Source organism: Triticum urartu, chromosome 7A, assembly GCF_056163025.1.
Source record: "Triticum urartu cultivar PI428250 chromosome 7A, HENAU_Tu73, whole genome shotgun sequence".
NCBI lineage: Eukaryota > Viridiplantae > Streptophyta > Magnoliopsida > Poales > Poaceae > Triticum > Triticum urartu.
In genome coordinates this window covers 139,638,484-139,659,272 of record NC_141879.1, presented here as the reverse complement: position 1 = coordinate 139,659,272, position 20,789 = coordinate 139,638,484, and the positions used below count along the sequence as shown (strand labels likewise).

At 46.0% G+C, this 20,789-nt stretch overlaps 1 protein-coding gene across 1 annotated transcript in view; it reads right to left on the bottom strand.

Annotated features, from left to right (window-relative positions):
* The window catches only part of LOC147958601 (BTB/POZ domain-containing protein At2g24240-like), a 39,001-nt gene extending 18,666 nt beyond the window's left edge, over window positions 1-20,335 (bottom strand). Inside the window, exons 1-2 of the mRNA XM_087532205.1 lie at window positions 20,201-20,335; window positions 20,040-20,109 (exon numbers count right to left, since the gene is read on the bottom strand). Of these exons, the coding sequence (XP_087388331.1) occupies window positions 20,040-20,109; window positions 20,201-20,335 (205 nt within the window). The remainder of the gene's footprint in view (window positions 1-20,039; window positions 20,110-20,200) is intronic.
* Window positions 20,336-20,789: the final 454 nt, after the last annotated feature.

The window sequence follows — 20,789 nt, the reverse complement described above, 5'->3', positions numbered from 1 at the left end:
TGAAGAAATCCATGGCTTCATCATTAGCCAGAAGTAACCAGGGCATGACGAAGTCCTCCAAAGTTATTTTGGAATGGTGTCCCGGATAGGATAATTTGCCTTTTTGTATGAATTTCGGCAAAGGCCTTCCAAATAACGATATTTGGAAGGTTCTTGCTGAACTTTGTACCAAAAAGCGAATTATCCTATCTAGGACTCCGTTCCAAAATAACTTTGGAGAGCTTCGTACCATCATGCACCTGTTACTTTCGCCTAATGATGAAGACATGGTTTTTTTGAATCCTTTGACACTAGGCAACCTCCCGACCCCTCGGCGATCCTCTCGAACATGAGAGGAAGAAGAGGATCGCCGAGGGGTCGAGGGTTCCAGGGTCGTCGAGGGTTCGAGGGGTCGAGGATCGCCGAGGGGTCGAGAGAGAGATTTCCTAGTGTCAAAGTATTGAAGAAATCCATGGCTTTATCGGGAACGAGGGTCGTCGAGTTACATAGATGTAGTGTCGTCGTTGTCAATATATACCCCCTCCCGATAGCTTCAACACGTGGGGGGGGGTCGATATTACCCCCTCCTTGAAGCATTCTCGAGGCCACCCCAAACCCTTGAAGCATTGTCGAGGCCACCCCAAACCCTAGAGAAGCAGCGTCGAGGCCACTAATTAATATATATGATTCCTTACTATGATTAGGTAGCTAGTTCTACGTTTGCCACTAATATATCCATCTGTCATGTTTGAATAATAATTGCCATGTTGTAAATATTTGTAGAAACTATGGACACCGCCTGAGACGAAGCAAAAGAAGCGTTGTTGAGGGACATAATTGTAGAAGGAAGTGATGCCGTCTCGTTGTTTCTCAATGACACTGATGGTCTGGAAGGAGAGGGTGAAGAAGCTGGCTACGGTGACCTAATGCCGGTGCAAGAAGAAGAACATGAGGACGGCTCCGGTGACCCAATGCCGGTGCAAGAAGGAGACCGTGATGACGGCTCCGGTGACCAAACCGAGTCCGGCCAGGTATATATATTAGTTAAGCCTGTGCTGACTAGCTGATTGATGCATTCATTGTTTTGGTATGTACACATATTAATTAAGTCTTTGTTCTTTTTTCTAGCCCTCCGGATCGAGCACAACTTCGGTAAAGAGACGAGGCCCGAAGAAAAAGTTGAGCTCGGATGAAAAGTTTGAGATCATAGCAATCGTGCCCGACGGCCAACCGATTGAACCCATCCAAACAAAGAACACATTTGTTGCTCAGTGCGGGGTTCTGGTTAGGGACAAGATCCCGATAAGCATCCAGCAATGGTTTAAGCCGGCTACAGAAGACCCTGAGGTGTCTTATGTCAATGATATGCAGAAAAATGATCTTTGGACCGAGCTGAAGTCAAATTTCACCCTACCGCCAGAGGATAATCCAGAAAACCCAGTTAAAGAGCAATTAATTAAGTCTTTTGCTCTTAAGAGGATGGCAGAACTATTCAGGAGGTGGAAGAAAGAGCTGAATAAGTTTGTCGAAAATAATGAGACACCAGAATTCAAGGGCAGATATGAGAAGATCAGAGATCACTGGCCCGCATTTGTGGCCCACAAGACATCGGAAAAGAGTAAGAAGATGTCGGTGACAAACAAGCAAAATGCTGCGAAGAAGAAGCTTCACCATCGCACGGGGTCAGGTGGCTACCTCGTAGCCCGGCCTAAGTGGGCCAAGACTGAGAATGGTCTGGTTGATAAAGGGATCGAACCAGAGACAATTAACTGGCCAGACCGTTGCCGGACTTGGTTCTTCGGGGCTGGCGGAACCTTGGACCCTATAACAGGGAAGTGCATTTGGACGAACGATCAAATGGACATACCAGTCAGGAAGCTTAAGCAGTATATCGAAGCAGCGCAACAAGGGACGTTCTTTCCAGATAGAGAGAACGACGAGCTCACAATGGCCCTCGGGAATCCTGAGCACCCTGGACGGACACGAGGCACGCCAGGCTCCATTCCGTGGAAGGTTGGGTTTCCGGACGCAGGCGGTTACAAATCCCATGAGAGGAGGAAAAAAGTGCAGCAGACCCAAATGCAGGCGCTGCAAGCAAGGGTAGACGCGATAGAGGAACGAGAAGCAAATCGCAGCAAACGTACTGCCGAAGCTTCCCCCGAAGCTACCCCGCCATCTCAGCGCAGAAGCAGCGTGGCTTCCACCGAGCTGCTTCAGCCGGAGCATGCCTTGACGGCTCCTGCCAACTATCCCGTGGATGCTATCACGGAGTCTCAAAATTGCCACCTTATGACGCAATGGATGAATTTGAAGGTCAAGGCGGCTCTTGGCTCTGTTTATCCTACTGAACCCGGCGCAACTTTTCACTGCCGTCCGATTCCAGAAGGATATGCTAGGGTGATGGTGGATGAAATAACGGAGGGATTTGAGGACCTCCAGCTTGACCACCCTACCGGTGAAGGGGAGACTCGGCTGGGGTTTGCTCTGAAGACTCCATGCCTATGGCGGAAGGAGCTCATCAACCTTCTGAACTGGACGCCTCCGCCTCCTCCTCCTCCTCCGGCGAGTCAGGGCACTCCGCCTCCTCCACCGCCTCCTCCTCCGGCGAGTGACGATCAGGGCCCTCGGCCGGCTCTTTCTCCGGCGCATGGCAGCACTCCGCCTACGCCGGCGCGCCCGAGCAGCCAGCCTCCTCCTTCTCCGCCTCGTCAGCAAGGGTGGAAGAGACCCGCCGCTGCTCCGGCAGCTGCTCCGATGCGTCATAGTCCTTCTCCTCCGCCTCGTAAGCAAGTAAAGAAGACAACCGCTCCGTCTGCTCAGCCGACGTCTAGCAGTACAAGCAGAGGCGGGAGGACATACAGATTCGGTCCTTCTCTGAAGAGTCCACAGAAGTTATCATATGAGAGGACCCCGGAGGAGAACGCGAAGACCACGCGAACCGAAGTGGATGACTGGTTTCAAGGGTTGAAAGCAAATAGACATCCACCTCTAGAGGAGAAGGTAGATCTTGTGAAAGTGAAGCGCACTCTAGCTGCCCTGGCAAAACCACCCAAGTCTCCACCGAAAGGCAACTATGAGCGCATTATTGCAAAGACATGGGCCGAAGCGGAGCGGTCGGGAAGTACAGTCAGTGATCAAAGGATGAAAGAACGACGAGCAGCTGGGAAACAAATTACCCAGCTCGGCGAACAAGCGAAGCAATCGTGCCCCCCGCTCAAGGTGCCTAGCGACATCGTCGATCCGAGGATGGTGTCCGGTTATGGCAATGTTGACGATTACCTGCCCGACGATGTACATTATGATCCCATGGAGGTGCAGATACACAGATACGAGTACGGGAAGCCTCTCGTCAAAGATGAAAAATCTTTAACAACGATGATGCGAAGATTACATGATTGGTACTTGAAAATCTGCAGAGAGTCTGGGGGGAGGAGTACTTTGTATGCGAGAGTTAAACCGGAGCATGACCTCGTTGGAATTGAACTGTTGCCTATTCCATTTGAGGAGTTCTATCAGTTTTTCAATCAATTGGCCCTCGATAAAACAACGATCACCTGCTACTGTCTGTAAGTACTACTACTTCTGTCATTAAGTCTCTCTATATAGCTCATCTCTTTCATTGCATGTATTTATAATTATCCTCACTATATTATGCAGATTGAAGATCGCCGAATTGAAGAAAAGACAAATCGGTGATATTGGGTTCGTTAACACATATCTCATAGATGCAACTGAGGTTGAACATTGTCCCGAAGATACCGAGGCCAACTTGCTACGATCATTCAAAAAAAATGAAAAAAAAGATATAATACTCTTTCCTTACAACTTCAAGTGAGTGTTACTGTCTTGTGCATATTCGGTTTCCCTTATATATTAGTCCAGGTTATAGTAATGTAATTGATGAGTTATGCATGCGTGTGCAGTTTCCACTATATTCTCCTAGAGATTAGGCTTGAGCAGGGAGTAGTAACCGTCTTGGACTCTAAACGAAAAGATCCCCAGGAGTATGCGGACATGAATGAAATCCTCAAGAAGTAAGTTAAATCGATCATTATCCACCATATCAGCAACTTTGTTCATTTCCTGATATCAAGTAATTTTTTTTCTTTGTCCGGCAGGGTTTGGAGAAAATTCACCAGAAAAGTTCCGGGACTGCCGAAGGAGCTGGAATTTAGACACCCGAAAGTAAGTACTATAGTAGCATGTTCCGCGCATCTCCTAGTGATTCAAGCGCTAGTTTCATCAATACCATTTAGCATTCTTGCTTATCAGTTTGATTGACCTCTATTTCTTGTAAAGTGGTTGTGGCAGGAACAAGGGAATGATTTCTGTGGATACTACATCTGCGAGTCCATCCGCCACACAACCTGTGAGCGGGGCGGGTACTCTGACGAACAATATGAAGTACGTAAATAACAACATTCACAATTTTATTTTATTACCGTCATTTGTGTTGAGTTTCATTCATTCATATATATATGTATTGACCCCCTTCTTCAAATTAGATGTTTCGGAAGCGGGATGAACTCCTAGCACCAGCTCGCATGCGAGCAATTCAAGAGGAATTGGTGGCATTCTTTCTTGACCACGTGATCGCTGAAGACGGAGAATACTATGTGGACCATGAGTCCGTATGATTATATTTGTAAGAGATAATTATTGTATATATGTAGCCGGTAGTGTCGGATAGATATACGAGAACTTGTTGTTCGACCAATCTCTCGGAGAAGGAGAGGTGGTCGATATCACTTCTCTCTGTATGCATATATGTTCATGACGATCTTCTGTTTCCTTCGTTTGCTTACTAGCTAGCTAGCTTGTCTAGTCCTCTCTATACGTATGTATAGTACGTAGCGTCGACCAAGCACGGACATAAGAGAGGACACTTCTCTCTATTAATTATAGCTAGCTAACACAATATATGAAACACCTAAATTAACCCCCCAAAACCCCCAAACACCCCCTTTCAAAAAAACCCCAACCACAGAAATGCTGACGCGTGGATGCCTATTGGTCCTGGTTGGTGCCACCAACCGGGACCAAAGGGTCTCCTGCCTAGGCTCCGCGCACAGGCCACATGGAGGCCCATCTGTCCCGGTTCTGGATTGAACCGGGACTAAATGGACAGGGCATTAGTACCGACCCTTTAGTCCCGGTTCCAGAGTCGGGACAAAAGGCCCTTACGAACCGGGACAACAGGCCCTTTTTCTACCAGTGTCAGCAATCTTATGTGACGGCTAGTGCCTTTGTCATGGTGTTGCATCTATAGTTTCTATTTGGAGGAAGTAGTATATCACTGAATGGAGGACCCGTCCCCTCCCCATCGCCTCTCCTCTCGCGCGACGGCAACCTGTAACAGTTTCAGCGATGCAAGTAATGCTGATTTTGCTAGAGTTGCTCTTAAAAAGGGGACATGATAAAAATGTCTTCTATTTTGCGTTTCAAATGGTACTTCTGTACCCCCAGGAAAATATTTTTTGTTATCATGCTCTTAAAAGGGGGACATGATAAAAAATTTCTTTCTATTTTGTGTCTGAAATGGTACTTCTGTACCAGAAAAAACATGTCTTTTACCATGTGGTAGCAGCCTAGCAGGAAACTTTCTCTGGCGTGTGTCCAACAGTGCAAACTACTCTACGTCGTTTGTTATATTAATCAAGTGCACCCAGAGCAAAGGCAGAACCTTACATCTGTAGGAGATAAATCAATTAGCATGCTTCATGTAGAAAACGAGAAGAAGCAGTAAACACTAGTATTTGGAGGCAGGGGAAATCAGGCTTGAGGCCATATCAAATTACCAGATAGACTCTTTTTTGACGCATTACCAGATAGGCTTGACTCAAAAAAAATCAACACTGACTTCGGTACAAGATGGGATTGTAAGATTAATTATTATCTTTCCCGCACACAAGTAGAGTAAAAACTGAGATAGAGCTTTTAGATAGTAAGATACTCATCATAACCTGGTAATTTCAGTTCTTTCTGGGATTGGAACCAAGATCTTAGGCAAACATACAAGGATACTTCATCATGCCATGTGAAAACCAACCCAAGGGTTCTTAACCATGCTTCATCTCATTTTCATAAAAAAAGTCTCAAAAAACAGCACGAGCTGGTCAACAAATCCCATAGCTGATGGGAAAATCATAGTACTACAACATCAGCATGAATCAAGAGAGCTAGAACCAGAACCAAAAATAAAGCACAACAATAAGGAAGAGTTTAATCCACCACACTGTTTCATTGAACGGCTGCAGTCCAAGGTAAGCGCCAAGGCAGAAGAAAAGAGGAAAAATCCCAAATATGAAGCACAGGTTCACGGAGTTGTCGTCAATGGAGAGATCTTCGTCTCCAATCCAGCTAATCCACGCAGCACACACAACTCATGCGGAGGGGGAGGTAGCTAATCCATGCAGCACACACAGCATCAATTTACTTCACTGCTCGTTGCCAACGGAGAGCGGACACAGCCAAGGTACAGAACTGCATACATAGGTGGATATGGGAAAAAACTAAAAAGGAGGCGTCTAGCGGGCGGCCGGCTGCCCGCTAGCGCGATGGAGTGGCCAGCCCCAAAAGGTAACTTTCTTTCCCCCCTTGATCCCAAGAAGGAAAGTTCCTTCCGACCCGTGTCCCACACTCCCAACCAACACAAAATCTCCCCCATCGCTATCACGCTCCCAACCACTACCTCCCCACACCTCCCACGCACCCCTCACCCACACTTCCTCCCCCCTTGGGTCGCCCTTCTTCTTCTCCAAGAAAGAAGGGGATCCCAGGCCTGGATCCAAACCCTACAGAGCTCCCATGGCAGAGCACAACTAGGTGAAAAAAGCTTCAGTTCTAAGAAGAGGGAGTTCAGAGCCATACCAGGCAGCACTATTAGGTAACTTCCCTCTGGCCTCTTCACTTTCCCTCTGGATCTGGCACATATCTTCTCCATAGTTGGAGTAAGAAGGAACATGAAGCAACAAAATAGAATTGAATCTGATCTCTGTATAATAAAACACTTTCCTGTGCAACTAGACATGGATCCAAGCCAACTATTGCCTGGATGTGTGCAAATAAACAAAAGGGAGTAGTTGCAGATGCAAAAATAGACATGATGTAGTTCATGTGAAAAAAACATATATTTGTATAATTAAACATGAATCCAGGCCAACTTTTGCCTGGATGTGTGCAACTAAACACAAGGCAGTAGGTTTAGATATCAAAATTAACAGGATGTAGTGTCTGTGCAAAAAAGCAGATATTTATGCAACTGAACTAACATCAAAGCTAACTTTTGCTGCAATGTGTGCAACAAACAAACCAGACTAAAAAAGCACAAGCAGTAGTAACAATGAGAAATACACAGTCTTGTCTCACACACATTGCAGTAGGGAAAATATGTTCCATATACTAAAGTAAAACAGCAAAAGATAGAAACTAAATATTTGTCATCTAAATCTTCTTTGTACTTCCAATAGCACCGTATAAGAAGTGTAGCATCAAAATATGTGCAGAATCTACATCAGCTCCTTGACCAAAATAAACCTGGACATGATTAAAACACAATTTGTGAGAAAAACACTGAACCAATCCCTGTTTTGTATGTGTGCAAGTATTTAGTACAAACTGTGCAACTATTTAGTACAAACGGGGCAACTATTTAGTACAAACTGGGAAACTACTGAATATGGTTTGCAGGCATTTTTTCCTTTGATCTTTGCACACAATAATATATGTGACTTTGTAGCTGAGAATTGTGTGCACAAAGCTACGACAGCTCCCCCACCCCCATGTTGGGGAACGTAGCAGAAATTCAAAAAATTTCCTACGTGTCACCAAGATCTATCTATGGAGAGACCCGCAACGAAGGGAAGGAGAGTGCATCTACATACCCTTGTAGATCGCTAAGCGGAAGCGTTCAAAAGAACGGGGTTGAAGGAGTCGTACTCGTCGTGATCCAAATCACCGGAGATCCTAGTGCCGAACGGACGGCACCTCCGCGTTCAACACACGTACAGCCCGGTGACGTCTCTCATGCCTTGATCCAGTAAGGAGAGAAGGAGAGGTTGAGGAAGACTCCATCCAGCAGCAGCACGACGGCGTGGTGGTGGTGGAGGAGCGTGGTACTCCAGCAGGGCTTCGCCAAGCACCGCAAGAGACGAGGAGGGAGAGAGGTAGGGCTGCGCCAGGGAGAGGTCAAAACTCATGTGTTGGCAGCCCCAAAGACCTCAACTATATATAGGGGAGAGGGAGGGGGCTGCGCCCCCACCTAGGGTTCCACCCTAGGGGCGGCGGCCAGCCCAGATCCCATCTGGTGGGGCGGCCAAGGGGGGGGGGAGAGGGGAAACTTGCCCCCCAAGCTAGGTGGGGCGCCCCCTTCCCAAACCCTAGGTGCCTTGGGCCCTTGTGGGGGGGCGCACCAGCCCACATGGGGCTGGTCCCCTCCCACACTTGGCCCATGCAGCCCTCCGGGGCCGGTGGACCCACTTGGTGGACCCCCGGGACCCTCCTGGTGGTCCCGGTATGTTACCGATAAAACCCGAAACTTTTCCGGTGACCAAAACAGGACTTCCCATATATAAATCTTTACCTCTGGACCATTCCGGAACTCCTCGTGACGTCCGGGATCTCATCCGGGACTCCGAACAACATTCGGTAACCACGTATATCTATTCCCTATAACCCTAGCGTCATCGAACCTTAAGTGTGTAGACCCTACGGGTTTGGGTACCATGCAGACATGACCGAGATAACTCTCTGGTCAATAACCAACAGCGGGATCTGGATACCCATGTTGGCTCCCACATGTTCCACGATGATCTCATCGGATGAACCAGGATGTCAAGGACTTAATCAATCCCGTATACAATTCCCTTTGTCTATCGGTACGATACTTGCCCGAGATTCGATCGTCGGTATCCCGATACCTTGTTCAATATCGTTACCGGCAAGTCTCTTTACTCGTTCCGTAACACATCATCCCGTGATCAACTCCTTGATCACATTGTGCACATTATGATGATGTCCTACCGAGTGGGCCCAGAGACACCTTTCCGTTTACACGAAGTGACAAATCCCAGTCTCGATTCATGCCAACCCAACAGACACTTTCGGAGATACCTGTAGTGTACCTTTATAGCCACCCAGTTACGTTGTGATGTTTGGCACACCCAAAGTATTCCTACGGTATCCGGGAGTTGCACAATCTCATGGTCTAAGGAAATGATACTTGACATTAGAAAAGCTTTAGCATACGAACTACACGATCTTTGTGCTAGGCTTAGGATTGGGTCTTGTCCATCACATCATTCTCCTAATGATGTGATCCCGTTATCAACGACATCCAATGTCCATGGTCAGGAAACCGTAACCATCTATTGATCAACGAGCTAGTCAACTAGAGGCTTACTAGGGACATGGTGTTGTCTATGTATCCACACATGTAGCTGAGTTTCCTATCAATACAATTCTAGCATGGATAATAAACGATTATCATGAACAAGGAAATATAATAATAACCAATTTATTATTGCCTCTAGGGCATATTTCCAACAGTCTCCTACTTGCACTAGAGTCAATAATCCAGTTCACATCGATATGTGATTAACACTCAAGGTCACATCCCCATGTGACTAACACCCAAAGAGTTCTGGGTTTGATCATGTTATGCTTGTGAGAGAGGTTTCAGTCAACGGGTCTGCAACATTCAGATCCGTATGTACTTCACAAATTTCTATGTCATCTTGTAGATGCAACTACTACGCTACATTTGGAGCCATTTCAAATAACTGTTCTACTTGGAGCTATTCTAAATTGTTGCTCCATTATACGTATCCGGTATCTCTACTCAGAGCTATCCGGATAGGTGTTAAGCTTGCATCGACGTAACTCTTTACGTCGAACTCTTTATCACCTCCATAACCGAGAAACATATCCTTATTCCTCTAAGGATAATTTAGACCGCTATCTGGTGATCTACTCCTAGATTACCTTTGTACCCTCTTGCCAGATATGTGGCAAGGCACGCATCAGGTGTGGTACTCAGCATGGCATACCGTATGGAGCCTATGACAAAAGCATAGGGGACGACCTTCGTCCTTCCTCTTTCTTCTGCCGTGGTCGAGCTTTAAGTCTTAACTTCATACCTTACAACTCAGGCAAGAACTCCTTCTTTGACTGATCCATCTTGAACACCTTCAAGATCATGTCAAGGTATGTGCTCATTTGAAAGTACCATTAAGCGTTTTGATCTATCCTCATAGATCTTGATGCTCAACGTTCAAGTAGCTTAATCCAGGTTTCCATTGAAAAAAACTTTTCAAATAACTCTGCATGCTTTCCAGAAATTCTACGTCATTTCTGATCAACAATATGTCAACAACATATATTCATCAGAAATTCTATAGTGCTCCCACTCACTTCTTTGGAAATACAAGTTTCTCATAAACTTTGCATACACCCAAAATCTTTGATCATCTCATCAAAGCATACATTCCAACTCCGAGATGCTTACTCCAGTCCTTAGAAGGATTGCTGGAGCTTTGCATACTTGTTAGCATCTTTCAGGATTGACAAAACCTTCTATTGTATCACATACAACTTTCCTTACGAAAACTTGGTAAGAAAACTTGTTTTGACATCCATCTGTAAGATTTCATAATCGAAAAATACAGCTAATGCTAACATGATTCCGACGGACTTAAGCATCGCTACGGGTGAGAAATTCTCATCGTAGTCAACTCCTTGAACTTGTCGGAAAAAACATCTTAACAACAAGTCGAGCTTTCTTAATGGTGATACTTACCATCATTGTCCGTCTTCCTTTTAAAATCCATATGTACCTAACAGCCTTATGACCATCAAGTAGTTCTTCCAAAGTCTACACTTTGTTTTCATATATGGATCCTCTCTCGGATTATATGGCCTCGAGCCATTTTGGAATCCAGGCCCACCATCGCTTCTCCATAGCTCGTAGGTTCATTGTTGTCTAGCAACATGACTTCCAAGACAGGATTACGTACCACTCTGAAGTAGTACGCATCCTTGTCATCCCACAAGGTTTGGTAGTGACTTGATCTGAAGTTTCATGATCACTATCATAAGCTTCTACTTCAATTGGTGTAGGTGCCACAGGAACAACTCCCTGTGCCCTGCCACACACTAGTTGAAGAGACGGTTCAATAACCTCATCAAGTCTCCACCATCCTCCCACTCAATTCTTTCGAGAGAAACTTTTCCTCGAGAAAGGACCCGATTCTAGAAACAATCCCTTATTGCTTTCGGATCTGAGACAGGAGGTATACCCAACTGTTTTGGGTGTCCTATGAAGATGCATTTATCCGCTTTGGGTTCGAGCTTATCAGCCTGAAACTTTTTCACATAAGCGTCGCAGCCCCAAACTTTTAAGAAATGACAGCTTAGGTTTCTCTAAACCATAGTTCATACGGTGTCATCTCATCGGAATTACGTGGTGCCCTATTTAAAGTGAATGTGGTTGTCTATAATGCCTAACCCATAAACTATCGTGGTAATTTGATAGGAGACATCATGGTATGCATCATATCCAATAGGGTGCAGTTATGATGTTCGGACACACCATCTCACTACGGTGTTCCAGGCTGTATTAGTTGTGAAACAATTTCCACAATGTCTTAGTTCTGTGCCAAACTCGTAATTCAGATATTCATCTCTATGATCATATCATAGATATTTTATCCTCTTTTCACGACGATCTCTCACCTTCACCCTGAAATTACTTGAACCTTTCAATAATTCAGACTCGTGATTCATCAAGTAAATATACTCAACATCTACTCAAATCATCTGTGAAGTAAGAACATAACGATATCCACTACACGCCTCAGCACTCATTGGACTGCACACATCAAAATGTATTACTTCCAACAAGTTGCTTTCTAGTTCCATTTTACTGAAAACGAGGCTTTCAGTCATCTTGCCCATGTGGTATGATTTGCATGTCTCAAGTGATTCAAAATCAAGTGAGTCCAAACGGTCCATTTGCATGGAGTTTCTTCATGCATATACACCAATAGACATGGTTCGCATGTCTCAAACTTTTCAAAACGAGTGAGCCCAAAGATCCATCAACATGGAGCTTCTTCATGCGTTTTATACCGATATGACTCAAATTGCAGTGCCACATTTGTGTGGTACTATCATTACTATCTTATACCTTTGGCATGAAAATGTGTATCACTACGATCGAGATTCAATAAACCATTCATTTTAGGTGCAAGACTATTGAAGGTATTATTCAAATAAACAGAGTAACCATTATTCTCCTTAAATGGATAACCGTATTGCGATAGACATAATCCAATCACGTCTATGCTCAACGCAAACACCAATCTCGATGGTAGAGGGAGCGTGCGATGCTTGATCACATCAAGCTTGGGAAAAACTTCCAACACATATCGCCAGCTCACCTTTAGCTAGTCTCCGTTTACTCCGCAGCCTTTTATTTCGAGTTTACTAACACTTAGCAACTGAACCGGTATCTAATACCATGGTGCTACTAGGAGTACTAGTAAAGTACACATTAACACAATGTATATCCAATATACTTCTATCGACCTTGCCAGCCTTCTCATCTACCAAGTATCTAGGGTAATTCTGCTCCAGTGGCTGTTCCCCTTATTACAGAAGCACTTAGTCTCGGGTTTGGGTGCAACCTTGGGTTTCTTCACTAGAGTAGCAGCTGATTTGCCGTTTCATGAAGTATCCCTTCTTGCCCTTGCCCTTCTTGAAACTAGTGGTTTCACCAACCATCAACAATTGATGCTCCTTCTTGATTTCTACTTTTGTGGTGTCAAACATTGCGACTATCTCAAGGATCATCATATATGTCCCTGATATATTATAGTTCATCACGAAGCTCTAGCAGCTTGGTGGTAATGAAATCGGAGAAACATCACTATCTCATCTAGAAGATCAACTCCCACTTGATTCAAATGATTGTTGTACTCAGACAATCTGAGCACAAGCTCAACAATTGAGCTTTTCTCCCTTAGTTTGCAGGCTAAGAAAAATTGTCGGAGGTCTTATACCTCTTGACGTGGGCACGAGCCTGAAATCCCAATTCCAGCCCTCGAAACATCTCATATGTTTTGCGACGTTTTAAAACATCTTCGGTGGCTCAACTCTAAACCGTTTAACTGAACTATCACGTGGTTATCAAAATGTGTATGTCAGATGTTCGCAACATCCACAGACGACGTTCGAGGTTCAGCACACTGAGCGGTGCATTAAGGACATAAGCCTTCTACTGTCTGCATAATTGCTACTATCAATTTTCAACTAATTTTTCTCTAGGAACATATCTAAATAGTAGAACTAAAGCGCGAGCTATGACATAATTTGCAAAATCCTTTTGACTATGTTCAGGATAAACAAGTTCATCTTATGAACTCCCACTCAAATAGACATCCCTCTAGTCATCTAAGTGATTACATGATCCGAGTCAACTAAGCCGTGTCCGATCATCATGTGAGACGGACTAGTCATCATCGGTGAACATCTTCATGTTGATCGTATCTACCATACGACTCATGCTCGACCTTTCGGTCTCTTGTGTTCCGAGGCCATGTCTGTACATGCTAGGCTCGTCAAGTTAACCTAAGTGTTTCGCATGTGTTCCGAGGCCATGTCTGTACATGCTAGGCTCGTCAACACCCGTTGTATTCGAACGTAAGAATCTATCACACCCGATCATCACATGGTGCTTCGAAACGACGAACTTTCGCAACGGTGCACAGTTAGGGGGGACACTTTCTTGAAATTTTAATGAGGGATCATCTTATTTACTACCGTCGTTCTAAGTAAACAAGATGCAAAAACATGATAAACATCACATGCAATCAAATAATAGTGACATGATATGGCCAATATCATATTGCTCCTTTGATCTCCATCTTGGGGCTCCATGATCATCTTGTCACCGGCATGACACCATGATCTCCATCATCATGATCTCCATCATCGTGTCTCCATAAAGTTGCTCGCCAACTATTACTTCTACTACTATGGCTACCGGTTAGCAATAAAGTAAAGTAATTACATGGCGTTGTTCAATGACACGCAGGTCATACAATAAATAAAGACAACTCCTATGGCTCCTGCCGGTTGTCATACTCATCGACATGCAAGTCGTGATTCCTATTACAAGAACATGATCAATCTCATACATCACGTATCATTCATCACATTCTTCTTGGCCATATCACATCACATAGCATACCCTGCAAAAACAAGTTAGACGTCCTCTAATTGTTGTTTGCATGTTTTACGTGGCTGCTATGGGTTTCTAGCAAGAACGTTTCTTACCTACGCAAAAAGCACAACGTGATATGCCAATTGCTATTTACCCTTCATAAGGACCCTTTTCATCGAATCCGATACGACTAAAGTGGGAGAGACAGACACCCGCTAGCCACCTTATGCAACTAGTGCATGTCAGTCGGTGGAACCAGTCTCACGTAAGAGTATGTGTAAGGTTGGTCCGGGCCGCTTCATCCCACAATGCCACCGAATCAAGATTGGACTAGTAGCAGTAAGCATATTGAACAAAATCAACGCCCACAACTACTTTGTGTTCTACTCGTGCATAGAAACTACGCATAGACCTAGCTCATGATGCCACTGATGGGGAACGTAGCAGAAATTCAAAAAAATTCCTACTCTTGTAGATCTATCTATGGAGAGGCCAGCAACGAAGGGAAGGAGAGTGCATCTACATACCCTTGTAGATCGCTAAGCGGAAGCGTTCAAGAGAACAGGGTTGAAGGAGTCGTACTCGTCGTGATCCAAATCACCGGAGATCCTAGTGCCGAATGGACGGCACCTCCGCGTTCAACACACGTACAGCCCGGTGACGTCTCCCATGCCTTGATCCAGCAAGGAGAGAAGGAGAGGTTGAGGAAGACTCCATCCAGCAGCAGCACGATGGCGTGGTGGTGGTGGAGGAGCGTGGTACTCCAGCAGGGCTTCGCCAAGCACCGCAAGAGACGAGGAGGGAGAGAGGTAGGGCTGCGCCAGGGAGAGGTCAAAACTCATGTGTTGGCAGCCCCAAAGACCTCAACTATATATAGAGGAGAGGGAGGGGGCTGCGCCCCCACCTAGGGTTGCACCCTAGGGGCGGCGGCCAGCCCAGATCCCATCTGGTGGGGTGGCCAAGGGGGGGAGAGGGGAAACTTGCCCCCCAAGCTAGGTGGGGCGCCCCCTCTCCAAACCCTAGGCGCCTTGGGCCCTTGTGGGGGGGGGGGCGCACCAGCCCATCTGGGGCTGGTCCCCTCCCACACTTGGCCCATGCAGCCCTCCGGGGCCGGTGGCCCCACTTGGTGGACCCCCGGGACCCTCCTGGTGGTCCCGGTATGTTACCGATAAAACCCGAAACTTTTCCGGTGACCAAAACAGGACTTCCCATATATAAATCTTTACCTCCGGACCATTCCGGAACTCCTCGTGACGTCCGGGATCTCATCCGGGACTCCGACCAACATTCGGTAACCACGTATATCTATTCCCTATAACCCTAGCGTCATCGAACCTTAAGTGTGTAGACCCTACGGGTTCGGGAACCATGTAGACATGACCGAGATAACTCTCTGGTCAATAAACAACAGCGGGATCTAGATACCCATGTTGGATCCCACATGTTCCACGATGATCTCATTGGATGAACCACGATGTCAAGGACTTAATCAATCCCGTATACAATTCCCTTTGTCTATCGGTACGATACTTGCCCGAGATTCGATCGTCGGTATCCCGATACCTTGTTCAATCTCGTTCCCGGCAAGTCTCTTTACTTGTTCCGTAACACATCATCCCATGATCAACTCCTTGATCACATCGTGCACATTATGATGATGTCCTACCGAGTGGGCCCAGAGACACCTCTCCGTTTACACGGAGTGACAAATCCCAGCCTCGATTCGTGCCAACCCAACAGACACTTTCGGAGATACCTGTAGTGTACCTTTATAGCCACCCAGTTACGTTGTGATGTTTGGCACACCCAAAGTATTCCTACGGTATCTGGGAGTTGCACAATCTCATGGTCTAAGGAAATGATACTTGACATTAGAAAAGCTTTAGCATACGAACTACACGATCTTTGTGCTAGGCTTAGGATTGGGTCTTGTCCATCACATCATTCTCCTAATGATGTGATCCCGTTATCAACGACATCCAATGTCCATGGTCAGGAAACCGTAACCATCTATTGATCAACGAGCTAGTCAACTAGAGGCTTACTAGGGACATGGTGTTGTCTATGTATCCACACATGTATCTGAGTTTCCTATCAATACAATTCTAGCATGGATAATAAACGATTATCATGAACAAGGAAATATAATAATAACCAATTTATTATTGCCTCTAGGGCATATTTCCAACACCCCATAACCTGTAAAACCTGAACATGATGCAAAAATGAAGCCTTATAGAAAATGAACCAGATCTGGGGCGTATCTGCGCAACTTAACCAGCACAAGTGCATCTGACAACACCCCCATATCCATCTACTTGTGGGGTTTGAATTTCAGTAAAGTTGAAGATGCCAACTCATATAATTTCAGATTCATTTTGGTTTTGGCTAAAATTATGTATGAAAAATTCCAACAAAAAATATGTTGGCTGTTGTGCAACTACATCATCTATTCTGTGCAACTACAAGTACTCCTGCATGCAGTTCATATTGCATGTTTGTGCAACTATGTAATGAATTTTGAACTAACATAATGAATTTAGCATGTCTGAACACAAGAAATGGAAAAAATAGTGAATTCTTAAAGATTATAATTTTCCAAAAAAGTGATACAACTACATTCAAGTGCATCTGCAAACCTAGCAAAACAGATGCATGTGAAGATATGAGGATGCCAGCTATTGAATGGTTCTTGTGCTAGTAAATAAGTTGAAGATGCCTCCCTCAAAAAAAGTTGAAGATGCCAACTCAGGTGGCATTGTTGTGCAACTATTAAAAAAATTTGGGGATGTCAATTCTTGATATGTTCTTATGCAACTAAAAATGCAGAGGGTGCCAACTAAATAGATACTCTTATGCAACTAGAAAGCCTGAGGGTGCCAAGTCATTAGATACTATTGGGCAATCCTCAAAAAAAATTAAGATGGGATTAATCTGAATTCTTGTGCAACTAGAGAGGCTGAAGATGTCAACTACTTGGATAATGTTGTCCAACGAGAATTGCAGAGGGTGCCAACTAAATAGATACTCTTCCGCAACTAGAAAACATGAGGGTGCCAAGTCGTTAGATACTGTTGGGCAATCCTCAGTTTTTTTAGATGGACTAATCTGAGTTCTTGTGCAACTAGAGAAGTCGAGGATGTCAACTAGTTGTATATTGTTGTGCAACTAGAATTACCGAGGTTGCCAACTAATTAGATACTATTCTGCAACTAGAAAGCCTGAGGATGCCATGTCGTTACATACTCTTGGGCAATCCTCAATTGTTTTAAGATGGGACTAATCTGAGTTCTTGTGCAACTAGAGAAGCTGAGGATGTCAACTAGTTGTATATTGTTGTGCAACTAGAATTACTAAGGTTGCCAACTAATTAGATACTATTCTGCAACTAGAAAAGCCTGAGGATGCCAAGTCGTTACATATTCTTGGGACAATTCTAAAAAACTTGAAGATGGCAACGTTGAGCAACTGAGAAAGTTGAGCATGCCAATGCTTATTTAGTCCTTCTGCAACTATGTATGAAAATTAATACACTTGGCTGCCTGTATGTGGAGTAAAAAATCACCGAGAAAAAAGGGATTGGAGGAGGTAGTGGAGGTGCTACTCCGACTCCACGACCAAGGACTCCCTTGGCGACCTACTAACCCAGCCACAATGGATCTTGTAGTCAGACCTTGACCACCTCTGCAGGCGTGTTGTAGACACCTGCTCACCAACTACCCCTACCAATAGGATGTGCGACTTCGGCAGCTGGTTATCAATGTGCAACTACGAAAGCATGGTTGTGCGATTTTGTGTGGCTTCCTAAAGACCACAGCGGTCCAGCTCCATCACTGAGAAAAAAGGGATTGGAGGAGGTAGTGGAGGTGCTACTCCGACTTCATGACCAAGGACTCCCCTGGCGACCTACTAACCCTGCCACAATCGATCTGGCAGTCAGACCTTGACCGCCGCTGTAGGCGTGCTGTCGACACCCGCTCACCAACTATCCCTACCAGTAGGATGTGCGACTTCGGTGGCTGCCCTGACCAATTGTCTGGTTGTCGATGTGCAACTACAAAAGCATGGTTGTGCGACTTTGCGTGGCTTCCTAACGACCATAGCGGTCCAGCTCCATCATCGGAAAAAAGGAATTGGAGGAGGTAGTGGAGGTGCTACTCCGACTCCACGACCAAGGACTCCCCTGGTGACCTACTAACCCAGCCACAATGGATAGCAGTCAGACCTTGACCACCGCTGTAGGCGTGTTGTGGACACCTGCTCACAAACTACCCCTACGAGTAGGATGTTCAACTTCAGCGGCTGCCCTGACCAACTACTTGGCAGTCCATGTGCTACTATGTATGCTTAGGTGTGCAACTATGTACTGCTTTCTGTGAAGCTTGTAATTCCTCTCTATGCAACTATATATAACAAGTGTGGAAACTATTCTAACTTGCATATCTTTCGATTAGAAAAGAGAGGAAACGGACAAAATTGTGCTCTACTGAGTAGCAGTTCCAACAAGCGGTATCGTAATGATAAATGCAGTCTAAGCAAGAAAATAGATGGATCAAGTTGCATCAACTACAGATCCATGGAGTTTTGAAAAGTAGGATCCTAAATTCATACCATTAGTGACAAAAAAATCTTTAGAACTTCAATTATTTTCATTTATTCAACTAGATGTAATGAGCACCAACCAAAACCAAGAGGAACTAGTAACTATACCAACTAGTCTTCAGTGATTCTTACTTACAAGAACTAGAAATTACTTTGATTCAACCCAACCAAACACATCCCATAATTCAACAAGCGCAGGAAGCCATTGGTACTCAAGGGACCAACTAATCAGGGAAACCCCTGATCCCATCAAAGTCAATTAGCCTCAGCGTTGAAGTCATACCTGGCAGCAAACCTCCACTGAGGATGGATCTGGATGCAGCAGTGCATACACACAACTCGAATGGGAACATAGCAGCGACCATACACACGCACAGGCTTCCTTCTCACTGAAATTTCTTCAGTTCCTCGAACATCAGAGGAAAAACAAAACCCAGGGCCGCATCCCACTTCAAATTACATAGCTCCATGGATGGGCTCAATTTTTTTCTCAATAAATTCCATAAAAGCCAGACACGTACCATGAAAGGATGTAGAAGTACGGAGCACCGGCTGTACGGGTGAGCTTGTAGATTGAGTGCTTGCTGAAATTTGTGGATAGGGGAGACACCTTCTTCGCTCTCGCACGGACTAATTAGCAAGGAGGCGAGGGAAGGGCCGTTCACGGAGGACCGACGGCTAGATGCAGAAGAAAAGGCAAGGCGGCGGACGGGAGACGGTGGCGTGGAGGCGTGGCAGGCGAGATGCCGCAACCGTGGTGGGTCGCGTCAGCCGAGGCGAGGTGGATCAGCAGCGGCGGCCGGCATAAGTTGGGGCAGACCGACGGAGGCGGCGACAAATGCGAGGGAGGTGGGGAGGCGAGTGGATAGCGATGGGTGCGGACGGAAGTGGTCTACTATTTCGCCTCAGTCAGTCGTGTCCACACCATACGTGGGAGCATCCCGACCATCTGACACCTGGCCCACACGCACGACAATTTGAGCGAGATCGGACGGCCACAAGTCGGCCGCCCGGTTCGTCTAGTTAGTGCGCGACCACTTTTTAGATTTTAGGAACTAAAAAAGGGGGTCACGGATCTGCTAGTTGGCGGCGGCGCGGGCGCGCAGCTCCCTCATTTCATCCTCCCACTTCTCCACCCTCTCCTTGTGGTCGTGGATCCCGTGACGCAATACAACAAGCAAATGATGAGCAACCGAGATGGTGTGATGCTGCTTGATGCAGTGAGCTTCTTACCTACTGAGGCGGTCCTCGAAGACGGCGTCGAGAGCCTTGAACATGGCGCGTTCGGAGTCCAGCATCTCAGATACCTGCAACGTCACATGCCATTGGCAGTCCATCACAGGGCGATTAGGTGGAATCGATGGAGGACCAGGAGGAGGAGAGGATGAAGAGGCGGACCTTGTGAGTAAAGTTGTCGATGGCGAGGAGGATGTGCTGGACGTGCTCTCCATCTCCGTCGACGGCCGTTTCGTCCCCGTCCATCTCTGCAGCCGTGCTCGCTGATCGGATGATCCCCGTAGGCAAGGCCGCCATGGCCACAACTACGGTCCCTAGATGCTAGCTCGACGGGGTAGTAGTGAAGGAAGAGGGAGGGGAGGGGGCAACGAGGAGGCGCGATGGTGGGCAGCCATGCCATGGGGAGGAGCGAGAGGAGAGCCCGGTTCAGATTTGGATCGGGGAGGGGGAGAGAAAAAAAGAGGGCTGCATCGTGTCGAGGGCCGATGCGGCAATTTTGGTGTAAAAACATTAACTTTTTTTTGAGAAACTCACGAACCTTTTCCAGGCTAGGCACCGTCAGTGAGCTGGAACCGTTTGTGGGCTGAGAACCGTCGCGCACAGGCCGAGGGCTGCGTCGCTGCAGCTTTGGCAGCCTACCCACTGAGCCTACCGGGCTATAGTGACGGGACCGTGGTCCTAAATCATCTATAAGAGGAAATACCTACCAATCGCACAAAATGAAATAAATGTAAAGAAGAATAGTGGCTGG